At 43.4% G+C, this 18,270-nt stretch overlaps 1 protein-coding gene across 6 annotated transcripts in view; it reads right to left on the bottom strand.

Annotated features, from left to right (window-relative positions):
- abd-A (abdominal A) overlaps nucleotides 1-18,270 on the bottom strand; it is a 63,286-nt gene that overhangs the window by 1,727 nt on the left and 43,289 nt on the right. For 4 of the 6 annotated variants that reach the window (XM_065228059.1, XM_065228060.1, XM_065228061.1 and 1 more), the window contains 2 exons: nucleotides 630-853; nucleotides 280-570 (listed from right to left, as the gene is read on the bottom strand). In XM_065228059.1, the coding sequence (XP_065084131.1) occupies nucleotides 280-570; nucleotides 630-853 (515 nt within the window). Of the gene's footprint in view, nucleotides 1-243; nucleotides 571-629; nucleotides 854-18,270 lie in introns of those variants that run through there. The other 2 variants (XM_065228063.1, XM_065228062.1) reach the window with 2 other exon arrangements.

Here is an 18,270-nt window from a genome sequence, read left to right on the forward strand (position 1 = left end):
AACGTATTCTCTTGTCTTCTGATAAACACGCAACTGAACTGAATTGTAACCATTAATCGCGATAGAGCTGAACAAATATAGCGAAGTAACAAACGAAATTCTCTAATCGCACTATCAAGACAATCACGATAACGTGAGTCGTAAAATACTGTTTCAAAACTTACAGAAAAAGTGGTAGTAAACAAACTACAAATTAAAAAGAAAATCGAGGACAAGAGAACAAGAAAGTGAGGGAATCCGAAAAATGAAAACTATGCTTTAAGAATGAACTTTACTAACTGCTTTGAGTATATCCTGATTGGTTTTATTATCCAGACCTCCCATCATGCTGAGATTCCCTCCGACGCCGACGCCCATGCTGCCGAGGCCCAGTTTCAAGTCGTTTTGTGCCACTATCGACGGATGGTGCAGGTGACTGCCGAGGCTAGAGCTTCCTCCACCGCCTCCACCACCACTGGACTGTTGGGAGCCAACGAGCGTTTGCTCTTGCTGCTTCTGACTGTGATGTTGCTGGGCGGATTTCAATGAGTCATTCTTCATCTTGTCTTGCTCTTCACGCTCGCGCCGCGCCTGGAATTGCAAATACTCGTTATTATGCACCGAAAGCAGCAATTGCTGTGCCATTTTACCTGTTCATTGATTTCCTTCACCGCTCGGAGCTCTTTTTTCAACTTCATTCGACGATTCTGGAACCAAATTTTGATTTGCCGCTCAGTCAAACAGAGGGCATGTGCTATTTCGATCCTTCGTCGGCGGGTCAGGTAGTGGTTAAAGTGGAACTCCTTCTCGAGTTCGAGCGTTTGGAAGCGGGTGTACGTCTGTCGGCCTCGTCGACGGGGACATCCGTTTGGACCTGAAGAGTGAGAGAAAGTTGCAAAGGAAAGGTGCGTTTTAGTTAGATGATTTTGCTACAGCGCAAAAATAAAAGAAAGGTGTAACCAAGAACGAAGGGTGCTCGAAAGCATGCCGCTATCGTTACATCACTGTTCAACCCAGTCGAAGAAAATAAAAGGATCTACAGGATAGCTGTGGAGAAAGTTTGTTTGAAACAAAGGAAAAGAAAGTTTGTCTTTCAGAATAGAAAGGGGTAATAAAATCAAGAGAGGTGAAGTTCTTTTGTGTACGAAACGAGTTCCGTACAATTTCCAGCTGAGTAACTCTTTTGAAAACGAACAGACGACGATGGCGGCGGCGCGCTTTTTTGAAGCAGTAACACCGAGTAATCCTCGCGGTCCGTAATCCACGAGGAGAAATGTATCTAACGACCAGTTAATTGACTTAAGATGGCCGCTTTCACACCCTGTCTAAGCAACAGTGCAGCCATGCTACGAAGGGATCGTATGTTAGAGGTATTGACGATAAAATATGATACTCGTAAATTTTCGATTCCGCTGCGCGAGAATAAAAGGGAATCAGTCGTGTTAGATCGCTCTATCGCTCCCTCGACTGATATCCAGTGTTCTTCCTCGGTTGTTTTCATGGGGAGAAACATTCTCCGAGGGCGAAGGATGATTATTTATGGGATTCGATATTAAATTCTAGGACCACGTTGATCCTTGCCTTTCCAAGCCGCCGGCTTAGTGCGGTGATGGCAAGGATTCGTAATGAAGCTATTGTCTTCGTGCCGAGCAATGTTTTGGAACAAAGAATCCCAAGAGGGGCACAACCCAGTTGCCTCCCATGGGGTTGAGAGCACTAATTGACGTTAGGAGTGAAGAATGTGCCCCAGCTGATCTAATAAATTCTTACTTTTCCTTCAAGAAAGTCGCCATTTAGACGGACACGAAGGGTTCCACTGGTCTCCAGCACATGAGTATGGGTCGGAAATTCCAAAATTCGTTTGTCGATCGATTGCCACGCCAAAACACCGAGAATTGATATGTTAGTGGTTGGGAAATGAAACGTGCCTGTTTGAGTGATTTCATCGTTAAAATAATTAAACAAATTAGCAATTTGAGCCCGCGCATCAACAATTCCGTGGGTGTTTATTTCTTTCTGCCAGTTATTCTCATTTCTCGCCGTTACATCGTCACAGCGCCAACTCTTCGCCGGCAAACGCGGGCAATGGGGCGCGTATTGCTACAGTGAATGTGTATTTATTATTTGTTGTTATTGCGTTGTATGTGTACTTGTAATTATACTGTTACACTCCTCGCCAGGTTTCCGTCTTGTATGGAATCCGAGAAGTGTGAGCAAAATGCAAATACAAAGTTGTTATAATAAGCTCGGAACGCACATTAAACGCAATAACAATACCAATATTGTGTATGTTTAGTACAATAATGTGCCATGGTTATGGTCAGGCCGGAAAAGGCACCAGCAAATCTCGGTAAAGTGCTTGGCAGAGTATTGAACAAGATATAAAATTTCCAAAAAGCGTAACGAAAGCGAATGGCCGCTTTCGGCAGTGGTTCTACTTAAGTCCTATGGCTTTGATTAATCGTTCCACACCACACCGGGAAAAGATTCACCAGAGGATACGTTGGTTTATTTGTTCAACTACCCATTTTACGATATGTTTAGTGGAAAGCAAACTTCATTCACACTTCCAACAGGTGAGAAAAAAATTCGTCGAGAGCTTCCCCCAGTCTCAGAACGCACATGTGGGGGGAGCGAGACACTTTTGATGGTTTCCATATGGTCCAAGTCCAGCAGTTTGGTAATTTATTGCTTCACGTTTCCCCCCCGAGGGCACCATGCTGAGTGGTTTGTTTAGACCAGGGGTGGGAATGACTGCACGCTCTTTCCATCACGCGCTCCAGATATTTCAGTCGGTCGGCCCCACAACGAGCGGCTGCAAATTGAAGCAATTTCTAATCGAGAGTGCACCCACTTATGAAAATGGCTTGATATAAAAATTGATTACAGTCCACCAAGTGACACATCGAGCGAAAATGCATTTCTTAGCGCAGGCATATGCTTGCGTGCCAATGCAATTTCTACGCTGCTTGAGGCAAATAAATTGAATGCCTAAACGAAACACTCCGCGTGCTGGTACGGCTTTGCTTGTGCCTAGATCCGCTAAGGGGGGGGTTCCTCATTCATGTATGTGTGTGGCGTCCTGGAGCGTATTCATATGGTAACGATATGGCAAGCGAGCAAGCAGAATAACAGGGGGAATAATCGCTTTTATTAGTAGTTTTACTAGGCAAGTTGATAATAAAAATACATTGTGAACACACAGTTTTATAGTCGTTTTACCACTTTCTATTTATGGAGATAACTTTTTGCGGTCACAGTTTTCTGCCGTAGTACGTTTATACCGTAAGAAGAAGAGGCAGCGGACGGCTAAGCGGGGTAGGCAAAGATCGCACACTGACCGACCATGAATTGGACCATCAACGGTACCGTCGCTGCTGGTGCAGTAAGTGCATAATAAATAAAGCTTGTAACGACAAATTTCAAGCAGCAACACCACTCACACAGACATGGAGCGACGGTAGTGTCACACCGATCGGCTGCTGTCCAGAAGCTCGGCTGGGGATCGGGGCCAAAGTTATCATTTTATTATAGCTCTTCACTCAATCGAAATGATCGTTGGAGATGGCCCTGCAGAGCAGGAGTCGGTAAGATATCGTTTATGGTTGGATTTTAGTATGGGACGAGTAGCAAAGAAGCATTTTTTTTTTTTCGGTGAATTTGGTGGGTAGGTCAGTAACGGAAATGTCGTCTAATGGCGAGAATATGCGAAGTAAAAGTCAACTTTATGGCGGAGGGAAATCTCTCACCCCTCGCGCAGATCGTTGCGTGTTCGATTTGTTGCGTAATTTCAGCGAGACGTCTCGATCGGAAAACGAAATGAGATTTGTACGTAGTAATTCATTGGTGCGTATGTCTACATCACGCTAATACTCCGGATTAGCACTGGCGGAGATTTATGGTTACTGCTAGTTGAATCAACGCGTCAGGATCAAAGATAGATAGTTGACACATTGTTGATTTAATCCCCAATATCCCTCGTAGGCATCTGGTTAAACTTTTACTCAATACAACAGTGGATAATGGAATCTAATTCAGTAGCTTAATAAATTTGTGGATTAAAGAAATACGGCAAGTTCTTAGATTGTTCTTAATTTACGATGCAAACCATGGTGGAGCTTAGAGGAAATTTTAGGGTTTGGATATTTTCATTTTCCCTGGCCTGAAACGCATAATGGTAGGGTAAATAAGCCCCAGTGGTCCTCTAATTGACCCTATCTTAATTTTAATATTATTTCATTATTTACCAAATTTATGTAGATACGAGGTTAGAACATACATTTTAGCCGTATCTACGCAAACTAATCCACGAACGTTTATTTCAAATTTTATTTCGACCCTTGGGCCAAAAACTGGATCACTAGTGTCCCAACTGACTCAATTACCCTCCAGGAAAAATTAAAACAAAATAATACAGATTGATAACTTTAATGAATCTTGAACGATAGCAGGATTAATTAATGAAACTAACGAGATGATCTCAAAAATAAAGTTTTGCTTTGAATATGAACAGCTAAGTGTTTTTAATAAGATTTATTCATAAATTTGATTTGTACGAGGAACAAAATTTTGCTGTTGCACGTAGCAAATGGAATGGTAGTGAACAATTAAATAGCCATTGGGTTCGTCACTTGTAATGAATGACTTCATTTACCAGACCGTAACGTGTCATTATGTTCAATGATGGTAATGTGGTGGTTGTTATGATAGAAATGATGATTGCGGCAACATAAAATCACATCCAATTTGAATATTTGTTGGAGGCATCACTTTACTAGTAACCAACCCGCTATTGCCCTTTTTGCAATAAATTGCTTATAACTAATATAAACTAGTATGAAATTTTGAAGCCATATATTGCAAAAATGGCGATTAGCGGGCAACCAGCGGGCTTGGTGGTTATGTGATCTAATAGAACAATGCAGAGTAACTTAAGCTAGGCATTATTTTTTGGGCGTTGCTGTCCATGCGTGCAAACTCGTATACAAATCAGGCACACGAAAAAAAACTACAAGGGACAGCCCTATGGGTTTGTACGCAAAGGTGACGTAAGACTATGTAGTTTTATATAATAAATCTTATTTGTTCACTTCAGCAGGAGTTTGTGTTTTGTGTAGGAATAGGAATTTGAGCGGGGTTCTCTCTGCTTATACTCTTTAGTATGACGTGCTTGCCATAGATGGCCCACAGCGACTCACGCAGAGCTACTGATTCCGATCAATAGCGGTTGCTTCTTCCTCCTTCTATGGATGCTCATGTGGACTGCAGCTCGCTGCTTGCAGGCGGCCTTTCGTTGTGTACTGGAGAACACCACCACTCACCACACGCGGTGATTGAATAAACACCGTTTGGTGAGACCTAATGGATCTCAACTTTGAAATCTGTGTTAGGGAAATCGCTTTTCATAGCAACATTGCACATTCGTGCAATTTACAATAGTGGAATTTTGAAAAATGATAAAGTCTTAAACTTAACAGATGCGTAGAAATATCTCTGATCGATTGGTGATAAATTTATTTACGTTCAAAATCTTTCATGATTTTTTTACATGTTCCATTTCACAGACGTAGTCCTACGTCAAAATATTACATAGCGGAAGAGGGAAATACTTGATCCCCTCTTTTCAATATCTCAGTAATATGTAAAATACAAACTTGTTGTCAGTGTGCCACAATTCAATGACCAGTTGAAGAAAATTATATTTAAAGAAGCTCAAACCACTATTCTGAAGTTTGAAAAAGCACACCAAATATCCTCACAATGATCGCTAATTTTATCCAATGGTTTGATACATTTTTGACGTTGTTGAATGGAAAAGAACGGCCGACTGAGGTTCGAGAGCGTATATTTAGTAGCGCTTTATAGAATTCAGTTTGTCTTACTCGGTTCCAACAATCCTTGCGGTTCCAACAATCAATCCTATCCAACAGTTACAATAGCTCATTCCTTGCGAAACAATCTACACTTCAGGCCAATCCGTAAACGTAAAACTAGTAAATTTTAATTATTTCTCAACCAATACACTGCGAGTACAATACACAGGCTCAATTCTCTTCGAAAAATAGAATAATAGAAAATTATGTTGAATGAAACCCAAGCGTCCTTTGGTCCGTTTGACATTTAAGGCCCAAACGCAATGTGGGCGGAAATGGAACGGAAACGGAAAGTTTGACAGCTGTCACAAATGACATCAAGATGCCTAACCGAAGTCAATTTGGTTGTAACTATTTTTCAATCCAACAAGTAGGCTTACTCAGATCGGGCTTTTCCGCTGCCGCTGCCGTTCCGCTGCCGCTGCCGTTCCACTGCCGCTGCCGTTCCGCTGCCGCTGCCGTTCCGCTGCCGTTCCGCTGCCGCTGCCGCTGCCGTTCCGCTGCCGCTGCCGTTCCGCTGCCGCTGCCGTTCCGCTGCCGCTGCCGTTCCGCTGCCGCTGCCGTTCCGCTGCCGCTGCCGTTCCGCTGCCGCTGCCGTTCCGCTGCCGTTCCGCTGCCGTTCCGCTGCCGCTGCCGTTCCGCTTCCGCTCCCATTGCGCTTGGGCCTTTATGCTGAAGGTCACCCGTAGCAATGGGTGCTCCCGTTACGATCGGTCGGCAATGCAGCCAACTCCACGGTTGCTGCGTTGACATTCTCCCCCGGGTGCATCTTGGTATTCGCCAAGATTGCACTTCTAGAGCCTACATCCAGCACAGCAAGCTTTGCCGCTGGTCTACGTAGAATACCTCCGGATGTTTGCACCTTAGCTTGTCGAACCCTACCGTCGGCGCCTACGAACGTCTGAACTACCCGTCCACGCATCCAGTTGTTGCACTCGCTGTCGTTGACTATCAGCACCAAGTCACCTTCTTCTTGTAGTCTTCGTATTACTGACAGGTACTCCACAGTCCAGCGATACCAGAAACTGTCCAGCTTTAGCTGGATTTGATCCCACATATCCTTCAAACGATGCTGTGGCTGACCTGCTGCTACATTCGTTTGATTTGCACCGCTTGAGCTTCCCATTAAAAAATGGTTCTGCGTCAATGCTTCTGACTCCACAGAGTCCATGGGCAGTTAGGTCAGAGGCCTTGAATTTGCGATACTTTCCGCTTCCATGGACGACGTGCACGACCAGTGTTTGTGATCCCTCATCATCCAACTTCCCCTCAGAGTACGCATCCATGATGGATTTCTTGACAGACTGCACAATTCGTTCCCAAGCGCCTCCCATCCCAAGTAACAATTGAGGTTTTATGAGGGTTCTGTAGACCATGATTTAGACTTGTAGAATGCTATAAAACCGCGATAAAACTTGGGATGTTGCTTGGGATGTGTGGGGCACCGGAAGGTATGAAGGTCTATCTTGTCGTTGAATTGGTAAACGATGATGACAGTCCCTGGCTTATCTGTTCCCGCAGCAGTCGTTCAACTCCCTGGAAGTTGGTCCAGTTATCGCTGATGAATTGATGGTGAACCACGCCGTCCAACAAAGCGCCGCACACAGGATATACACGAAGACGTCGTCAAACTGAATGCTACCTCCAGGTGTACCGCACGCACTGTGAGGCACATAAATAGTGCAATCCATCTCTTGACGCAGGATCTCCCAACTTTCACTAGCAGTGGCCTAAAGTAGTCCAATCCCACGTGACTGAACGGCCGAACGTAAATGGCTAGTCGTGCTGGTGGTAACGGTGCCATTGGTGGAATATTCAGACGAGCCTTGCGTAGTATGCACAGCATACAGGAACGTGCGAAATTCTTAATTTGCGAACGGAGCTTCGAAATAGCAAACACTTTCCGAATCTCGTTCACGGTAGTTTCCGTGTTAGCATGAAAGTACTTCCCGACGACTGGTAGTCACCCAGTGTTCTCTGGGCAGAATCACTCGATAGCGCATGGCATAACTGACGCCTTTAGCTGCTCCAATCCTACCGTATTGTCCAGCGGCTTCTTTTAGAGTTGGTTTGAAATGCTAACATGAAGCTTTAGTGTGATAATTTATTAGCTAGATAATGATCTTTTAGAAGAGGGTAGGTGGATAGTTCCGTTAGAGTACTGCAGTATGAAAATTGAATAGAAGTTGAAAATGAGCGGAGGGCCATTAATACGACAGTTTTTAAAGTCAAACGCACATCTTTTGCCTAACCCGTACGATGTACGCGGGGACTTGAAGTTTGTCTACAGGCTAGTTTTAGTTAACCGGCAGGCCTTCGTTCCCCTGGACTATGTTCTTCTCATCATGGTACGATTCCCTTTGAACAAACTTCATGATGGTCACTTCCGCTGCAAGGAGTTCGTCCTGCTCCAGTTGTTCTTTTCTAATTGGCTGTTCCTTGGCAGCGTTGCGCAGATGCGTAGAACGTAGGCTACAGTGCGGTGTAGTCGATCCCATGACGAAAACCTTTCGTAATCGATGATCCGCTCGCCGCAGCATGGTGTAACACCGATGCTCGAATCTCTTCTATGGTGTTCATGGACGGTGGTAATGTTCTTGGCCAGTCCTGCTCAGGTCTATGTAAGAACTTTGGCCCGTCATACCACTTGCTCTCGTCCGAAAAATAAGGACCGCATCCCCATTTGGTCGCTTCGTCGGCAGACGCGACCGTATCCACTTCCATTCGGCATCATTCGTGTTTTCCAGTATTTCTCCCACTCGATGGGCTACGAAGGGCTTGAAATTACGTCCGATCGTATACAGTGCCATACTGTGGTAGAGTCTGTCCATAGAACTTTTTTTTCTACCCAATCCTGTGGTTTTCTGCACAAATTTCAAAACGCGTGTTCCGAGAACACAAGATTGAAGCTCAAGCCTCGGAATCAACATGGTCTTGAGAGGGGCAACTTTAGCTTTACCAGCAACCAGTGCACAGCGTATCACTCCGTCTCCATCCTTGGCGCGCAAGTAAACGGCACATGAATACGCTGTAAGGCTTGCATCGACGCATAAACATATCGTTGCGCTCCTCGACAGGTATCTTCGGTAGCTCGTGGAAAGTAGCATCTCGAGACTTTGACAGTCGATACACATTTAATCACCTCCACCCATCTTCTCCACCGGTCGTAGGCAGCATTCCCAATAGCTTTGTCCCAATAGCTTCGTCCCAATCGGTTCCCGCTCGCCACAAATCGAGAAGGCTTCCACAGCATGCCCAAGACTCGTTCAGTTGATTCGCCAACTCCCATGTACAGATCCTTGCATTCGACTGCCTTGGTCTCTCCCAGATGTCGTAAGATTTCATCGCAGTTAGTGTTCCAGTTACGTAGGTAAAACCCTCCGTTCCGGTGTACATGTCGCACTTCTTTCGCTACCTTCTTTGCTTCTTCAATGGTTCCGAAACTATCTAAATAATCGTCAACATAGTGACTGCGCAGGATACCTTCTGCGGCACGTGGGAACTAATCCGCATGCTCCTTTGCGTTCAAGTTCTTGACGAACTGCGTCGATGCAGGTGAACAGATTACACCAAAGGTCGCAACGTCCATGATAAACACCTCCAGAGGCTGCGTTTTATGTGGTTTTATCCTTCCGGTACAATAAGCAGAGTGCGCACTTATCTTCATCTCGCATAAATATTTGGTGGAACATCTCCTTTATATCTGCGTTTCCGGCCACCTAGAATTGACGGAATCGAAATAAGACCGCTGGCAACGCCGTGAGCTGATCCGGGCCCTTAAGCAGCATACTATTTAATGAGATGCCACCAGCCTTCGCCGAAGCATCCCAAATAACGCGCACTTTGTTAGGATTGGTTACCACACCCAACGGCAAAAGTACCACGTTCTTCATGGGTCCGCTTTAAGCAATTGGCATCGCTCGGTAGGCGTAACCTTTGTTTTGATATTCTTGGATTTTCCGATGGAAGTTCTAGTTTACGCTCGAGATATTGCATCCGTGCGCAAAGCCATGGCATAGTTGTTGCGAAGATTGCGGTCGTCCTGGTTCCAAATCAGTCCCGTTTTGGTATTTACGCGTAGTTTGCTCTGTGCTCTGTGTGCTGTGCGCGTTCCTCTTCCTTGTTGAAACTGGCTTGGACCGGAATCGCTCCGTTTTCTTCCACTGCGAAAAACTGCTTGATCGTTTCATGCAACTCGCTGCTGGTTTCACACTCACACACATGAAAGCTGTATCCTTGCCGCTCCTTCTGCTGCCCGTATGCACACCAACATCATCACTGCACACGGACCTGTTCCGTCCCCTTCGCGTACCTTCAGAGGCAACGCCAACCGCAAATTGTCGTGGCCGATGAGAATTTTTTGGAACCGCCCCCTAGTAACTCTGCACTGGAAGTTGCCTCGGGTACGGATATTGCTCAGCAGCTTGATCGTAATCGAAACTCTGACTCGGTAAGTTTAGATTTTCCACTGTCCGCGTTTGGCCAGTTTGAACTGCCGTTTCTGTCCTATTCCGGATATTAAAACCGTCACTACCTGTGAGTTTTTCTCCACCCGAGAGGTGTTCCCGGTCCAGCGCAAACAAAGTGGTTGCGAATTTCCCCTTACTCCTAGCTGAGCTGCTAGTTACCTTCGATGAGCGTCAGCGATGATCCTCCATCCAAGAACACGTAGGTATTCACGCATCCTGAGCTGCCATGGAGCGTAGTGGGAGTAATTCGGAAGAGAACGCTCGAGTCGACAAAGCTATGTGTGTAATTTTCAGCTACCTGGGAGATTGACTGCACCGGTGATCTTCCATGTAGTAACGGATGGTGGCGGTACTGGCAACTACTCACGTTGTACCGACTTTCGCTGCGACAGGAGCGTTTCCCATGTCCGAAAAGGCAGATTTGACAAACTCCCAACGATCGGATTCGCCTCCAGTGTTCGTCTACGCTGAGCGATTTGAATGCTTCGCATCTTCTGGTGTGTCTTGTTGCGGTTGATGCATTCATCAGGTTTCGTTACTTTCATCAACGACGCTAGTAGTCATACGTCAGTAACATGAGAGTTCACGTAATCCTTCGTCTTACCGCCGCTCTTCTAATGATCCGGTTCATACATCACCTCGCTCGTTGCATCTTGCACCACACCAGTCATATAGTCTGCAAAAGTCTTCAAGTTTACTCCGTTGAGCCCCCGTTTGTAAGCAGCCCACATCATTTTCTGGTCCGCCGGCAACTTGTTGACGAGTTCTTCGAGTAGCGTTGGGTTCGCCAGATGATCACGCTGGTCAGCCGCTTCGATGTGGTCACAAAGTTCCTACACCGCTTCTTCTTCTTCTTCTTTTTCGCATTTCAAGCTTATTGCATATCGCATATAAGCTTATTGCGTGCCCTCAACTTAGTGTGCTATCTAGATGCATTTCCACAGTTATTAAAATTGAGAGCTTTCGATGCCTGTACCATTTTTGCATTCGTATAATTGTGTGGCAAAGTACAATCATACTCTATGCCCAGGGAAGTTGAGACATTTTCCAACACGAAAAATTCCTAGACCGGACCGGGAATCGAACCCAGCCACCCCCAGCATGGTCTTGCTTTGTAGCTGCGCCTTTACCGACTGAGCTAAGGAGGCCCCACCACTAACCCGTATTTAATCAATCCCTGCAGTCTGTCGGATCGAGGAGAGTGAATTGACCGAAGTTTATGTAAAAGGGCATTGATGAGGAGTTCCGGACGACGAAGCTAAGTTTGCTGGAAAGCTGCTTACGGGTGATATTGACTGTCCAACTCTGCTGTCACAGCTAAATATGTATGCTCCTGATAGGCCTCTTCGTCAATGCGACTTTCTGTTTTTGGAACTATGGGGCCCGAAATTATACACAACACGAGCCAATTCGAGCAATCAGCCGGCAATTCAACAACTTCTTTTAACGGGTGTTCAATAAAAAATGAGAATGATTTCAATACCGTCCAGCGTTCTTGTGAGAGCATCGCGACTAAGTTGCATCGTACGGCTGACCAGGGCCCCTTCTCCAATATACATTGTCATTTTTTTGAAGAATAAACTACTTTATGACTATATGACTGAAAAATTCTCATTTTTTATTGAACATCCGTTATATGTTCAACTTCAATGTATCAGCTGACGTGTTTCGTCATATACTACTTTGCCTTTTCCGTACCGTTCACCGTAACTATTTAGTTTAAGTTTTATTCATTTCGACAATAATTGTCAGTTGAATTTTTCAATAAACAAATTAACAAATAAACGAACAAATCAAATTAGATCCAACCTTCGACAGTATTTATGACCAAGGGATTCAGATCTGGGTAACTGGGATACCATTTATCTTTTGTCAAAATGTTGATCAAATTATCACTGAATCAGCTCTGATCGAGTTTGCTGTGTGAGAGGGCGCTCTATCATATTTAAACATATGATGATCTTTTCCAATCATTACTTATACACTTAGTTTGACAACTTTCTCCAAAAATTTCGTTTCATAATATATAGCGGTAACTTTAACGTATTTTTTTTATATGGAATCGTGACATATTTCTGTAACTCCCTGGAGAAAGATCACAATCTGTCGTTTAGAACATTATGATACTGCTGCAGGGCAAACAGTTTTTCGTCGAATAGGACAAACTCTTGCGCAGCGTGCATTACCGTAGTAGAAGAATTCCTCATTAAAGCCTTATTTTCTTCGAAGTTTCGGAAACTTTATGAACTTTTCGATTCTTGAAGGCTTGGAGTCTCTGGTCAAGTTTCAGGACATTTTGCAAGAATGTTCAGAGCACTGCGATTTTCGTCAAATCATCTTTCTGGCTACTTTAATAACTCGTTCTGCCCTCACTGAACGTGCTCAGCCAGATCTCTTCCGATCATCGAACGAGGAAGCGTCATGGTACCTTCTGATGGTTCAATAGACAAAATCACGCTTCATCCCTAGGCTTTTTTTTTGAAAATGGCACCGGAGCGCTTCATTCCCGATTAGAGATGGGCACATCATTACATAATTCATGTACGTACCGTAGTTATACTACAATAACGAAATGAAAAAGTATACGAGAATATATTGGACACGGTGTGTTTTTTTGTTTTTGAAACTATTCCTTTTACAGTGTAATTTGCGATCGCAAGCTGTGTTTGAAGGTACTGAGCATAATCAGGAATAATCCAGGTGTCTCAGATCGTGATGTTGGCCGAAAATACGGTGGCAGCCGTTGCACCGTTCTGGGGATTCGATTGCGGAAAGGTTTGCATTACAGAACAGAACGCTGACTTAAAAGATAGTGGCCAAAACACGCACTCAGAGGTTGTATCAGAAGATGCGCAAGTGAAACTAGGAAGTTCCTTTTTGTTTAACCCTCCGTTACTCGCGCTGTTGTACTTTGTACAACACACATGAGTTTTCCATTTCCATTTTATTGCTGAGTTTTCGATCTGGAACTAACGAGTATTCCTCAAAAAACTTGTTTTGATCTAAACAAGCTAAACTTTCATTACAGTAAACATCTAAAATGCGGATAATAGGGAAAATGTAAATGAAAACGGCGAAAACTGTGACCATACTACGTGGTATTTGACTTAATTGATTACAACATAGAATATATCGAGATCCTGACCAGATAGAAAGTTACTGTCTCTGACAAAGTTGTTCTGGAGATCATAGCCTTGTCGCTGGCGGACAGTAGTTCAGAACTTTCTCACTACGTAGCGCTAGCATACATGTGAAATTCTCGCATGTGATATATCTCGAGATCCTGACCAGATAGAAAGTTACTGTTTTTCACAAAGTTTTTCAGGAGGTCAAAGCCTATTGCTTGCGGCGCCGGTGGTGTAGTGGTAAGCGTGATTACCTCTCACCCCAGCAGGCCTGGGTTCAATCCCAGTCGGCGCCGCTGGGATGTTCTGAGGCATAACATCTCTTATCACGCCTTCCTTCGGAGGGAAGTAAAGCCGTTGGTCCCCGGTTCATGAGTTGATGAGTCGATAGGTAGGGTCCAGGTGTGGGAGCTGCCTCCCTGGCGTCGGTAACATTGGTGCTCAGCACGGAAAACAATATCGACGGAAAACAAAATCAAGGAAAAAAAAGTCTATTGCTTGGTGCTCAATAGTTCAGAATTTGCTCACCACGCGACGCTAGTATACACGTGAAATTCTCATATAAAATATCTTGAGTTCCCAACCAGATAGAAAGGTACTGTCTTCGGTATAGTTGTTCAGGAGGTCAAGGCTTTTTCGCATGTGGACAGTAGTTCAGTGTTTTCTCACTTTGCGGAGCTACTATAGATGTGAAGCTCTTGCATATAAAATATCTCTAGATCCTGACCTGATAGAATGTAAATGTATTCGGCAAAGTTTTTCAAGAAATCAACATTTTTTTTATTGGGTGACAATAGTTCAGAATTTTCTCACTATGCGGTGCTAGAATATACGTGCCTTTCTCGCATATTCAATAGCTCGAGATCTTGATCAGCTAGAAAGTTGCTGTCTTCGGCAAATTTGTTTAGGGGGTCAAGACTTTTTGGCTGGTAAACAGTAGTTAATAATTTTCTCACCACGTGGCGTTAGTATACACTTCTCGCATATGCTATATCTCGAGATCATGATCAGATAGAAAGTTACTGTCTACGACAAAGTTGTTCAGGAGGTCAAGGTCTTTTGGCTGGTAGACAGTTGTTCAGAATTTTCTCACTTCATGGTGCATATAAAATATTTCACGTTCTTGACCAGATAGAAAATTACTGTCTCCGGCAAATTTTTGCTCGTGGACAGTTGTTTAAAATTTTCTCACTACGTAGTGCAAGTAAAATGTGAAATTCCCGCCTGTGATATATCTCGAGATCCTGACCAGATAGAAAGTTACTGTCTTGAACAACGTTGTTCCGGAGGTTAAAGCCTAGAGCTTATGAGAAAATTCTGAACTATTATTCACCAGCCAAAAGACCTTGACCTCCTGAACAACTTTGTTGTAACAGTAACTTTCAAGTTGACAGTAACTTTCTATCTGATTAGGATCTCGAGATATAGCATATGCAAGAAGTGTACATCTATACTAACGCCACGAGGTGAGAAAATTCTTAACTACTGTTTACAAGCCAAAAAGGCTTTGACATCTTAAACAACATTGTCGACGACATGAACTTTCTATCTGGTCATGATCTCGAGATATATCACATGCGATAATTTCACATGTATTCTAGCGCTACGTAGTGAGAAAATTCTGAACTACTCTCCACCATCGAAAAAATTATGATCTTTAGAACAACTTTGCCGAAGACAGTAACTTTCTATCTGGCCAGGATCTCGATACATTCCATGTTGTAACCAATTAAGTCTAATCCCACGTAGTACGGACACCGTTTACGCGGTTTCCATTCACATTTTCACTATCATCCGCATTTTTTGGGGGTTAACTGCGATAAAAGTTTAGCTTGTTTAGTTAAAAACAAGTTTTCTAATGAATACCCGTTGGTTTCATATCGATTGGTAGCTCGGCTGCCAAATGGCAATGGAAAACTCACACTGTTGTACAAAGTACAACGCGCGAGTACTCGTGTTACAAAAGTTGGCGCGAGTAACGGAGGGTTAACTAATGTAATTCACTTTTAAAAAAGGCGTATTTTATACTGAACATTGTTCATAAATTACCAACAAAAAATATTGCACCTTAGTTGCTTCAGCAAAAATGTGCGCTATTAATGTTGAAAATGTGTCTAGAACATATTGTATACGAGAAATCATTACAAATAAAAAGCATGTATAAATCGTGAACTTTTTAGGATAGAAAATTTCTTTCTTGAGCAAAGTTGCTTCAAATAAGTTGTTGTACATCGTTTTCCAGCATTGAGGTGCTCTATCTAAAATAATATTATGATATTTAGAACTCATTAACATAGGAACTACCCTGATAATACTAACTTAAATATTTTAATAAGAGAGTTAAAGTGGCACCAAACCGAGAAACTGCACCCAAGTCCTGCTAGCCGGTTCATGTTGAATTTCCCGCCACTACCGCAAAACTGGAGTGGTCAACATATGATACCGAACATCGTGACAATTGTGCCTATGCTGCGAGCTCTTAACACTAAAACGGAATTTAGTTAATTCTTTGAGCATCAAAATGGCACCCTTTTTCCGTACAACCATTCTAGCATGCTGCAGTGGAGTGTCTCGTGGGTGTAGATAATGAAAATAACGGGTTCAGAATGCGTTTAGTACGCTTTTTTGTGGTGCAACCGAAATGCAATAAATGCATTTTTGGCGATTTTTGTAGCATCAAAATGGCTCCCTTTGACCGTTCAGAACCACTTCTAACCATACCAGCACGCTGCAGTGGAGTGTCCCGTGGGTCACAATACATGTGACCGAAACGTCAGATGAAAACTTCAAAGTCCCGTTTTTGAGCACCAAAAGACTGAAAGCCACATAACCTCCAACGAGATCCGCAATGTTTGCCAAAATTGTAGAACAACGCATTTCAAGCAACTTTGGCCATGGAAGCAATTTTCCATCTCACGATTTATACATGATTTTAATATGTAAAGTATGGTGGTGTGTGTGTGTGTGTGTGTGTACAATCTAACCCCCACTGTCCGGCAGTGTTATTATGGAAGAAAACTGCTTTTTATTACCCTTAAATTAAAGCAGGTTTAGTCCGGGAGTTAGAAGCTGTTAGCTCTATTGCAGCTCCAGTGACCCATTTCAGAATGCCTGGTAATTCACGACCACTCCGAGGTCACTTTTACTTACAATAAGCCCCGCATGTCCACTCTACCTTTATCAAATCGATAATGGTATCATAAACACACTTCCAGATTAAAAAAATATTAATTCCAAATCTGGCACGTATATAGTTTTGAAATTTGTTCAACTGTATTAAATCGATTTGAATGGACATTTCTTATCAATTTTGTTTCGAATACCTCTTGATTCATCTGCTGGCAGCACTTGCTGGCCCTTACCGGCGACCAGCTCATCTGCCCGCAAATGCAACAACGTCTAAATCTCAAAGCTCTCCGAACGTCCCCTCGAAAATGCAATCGAGATATGTATAAGAACAATCTTCAACTGGAACGTACTCACCAAATCAATACATCCGGGAGCAAATTCCCGATGCTTATTTTTCTCTCGCAAACCCGTCGTCGTCGAACGGCAAAAAAAGGAAACTCGGTGTGCAATTTTGTGACAAGGAATTTTCACTGACCATAAGCCTCGAATTCACGAATTTCACCACCCCCAACTGCGAAACACGTTCAGAAGCACTTTTGGTACAATTTCGATCAATTTCTTTGGAAAACACAACTAAAAAAGTTACAAGCGAGCCAACATCAACACCGAATGTGCCGAGCTCTTTAACGCACCTTGCAGCGCGTTAATAAACTTAAACTAAAAATTATCACTCGCGATGCCACTAATTTCTGGTCCGGGAGAAAATCAAACAACGTAGATCGCGACATCTCTTCTGATGCTTGCAAACATGTTGAATCACGTTTTCTTTCTCTATTCTAAAACATCCCGGAAAGCGAGAAAACTACCAATCACACACGTATAAACGTCCGGGAGGCAGAGCGACAGCGATAATCCAGCAATTGCAGCCGAAAACTATGAGAGCGAACGCACGCACAAAACAGAGAACAAACTTAAAACACAACCGCATCCAAAGGCGTTCGAAACTGCACCCGCACTTTAGGTGAATCATCCTGTCGCAAAAAAGCCATGCAGGAGAAGGATTCTTCATCGCCTTTAACTGGTTTAGCGCATTGGTCACAGGCGAAAGTCATGCTGACTTAGTTTCCAAAAGTGATTTAGAAACAGCGGTGGAGATGATCTAATACGCAAAGAGGAATTGGATTCTCAAGATCGCCCAATGCTAGACAATTGGATAACTTTTTCACTGTTTTCACAACACAAAATATGCTCTAATTAGATGATTATCGCAACGAACTGCACTTTCCATTAACAATTAGTACAATATTACAGGTATACCGAACGGAAAAAAACGAATAACGATAGCCCGTGTGATAAAAAATCGACAATTTTAGCAGCGCACAATCACGACGATGTGAATAACAACAACTCCTGATGAGTCTTATAGCGAATTCGTTTATTATTCAGTTCCAACCTGGATCGGGTATCAAGATTGGGTCTGCTTGTTTTCTGACAAACGTCAGTTTGCTCGTTTGTTTTTAAAACCTAGCTCAGGTTGAGGTTCACACTGACAAAATGTTCGGTTTCGCACTGGGTTGGAACTGGTGTTAACCCCGATAATAAACGAATTCGCTATTAATATGTAAAGTATGGTGGTGACTCATAAAAAATGTTTTCTCAAGAGTAACTTTTTATACATTGATTTCTTCTACTTCAACACTTTTCAAAACTTTATACCGCACATTTTTGCCGAAGCAATTAAGTTGATACCTCTTT

Source organism: Ochlerotatus camptorhynchus, unplaced genomic scaffold (assembly GCF_037179485.1).
Source record: "Ochlerotatus camptorhynchus isolate MF236.1 unplaced genomic scaffold, CSIRO-AGI_Acam_v1.1 ptg000278l, whole genome shotgun sequence".
NCBI classification, from domain to species: domain Eukaryota; kingdom Metazoa; phylum Arthropoda; class Insecta; order Diptera; family Culicidae; genus Ochlerotatus; species Ochlerotatus camptorhynchus.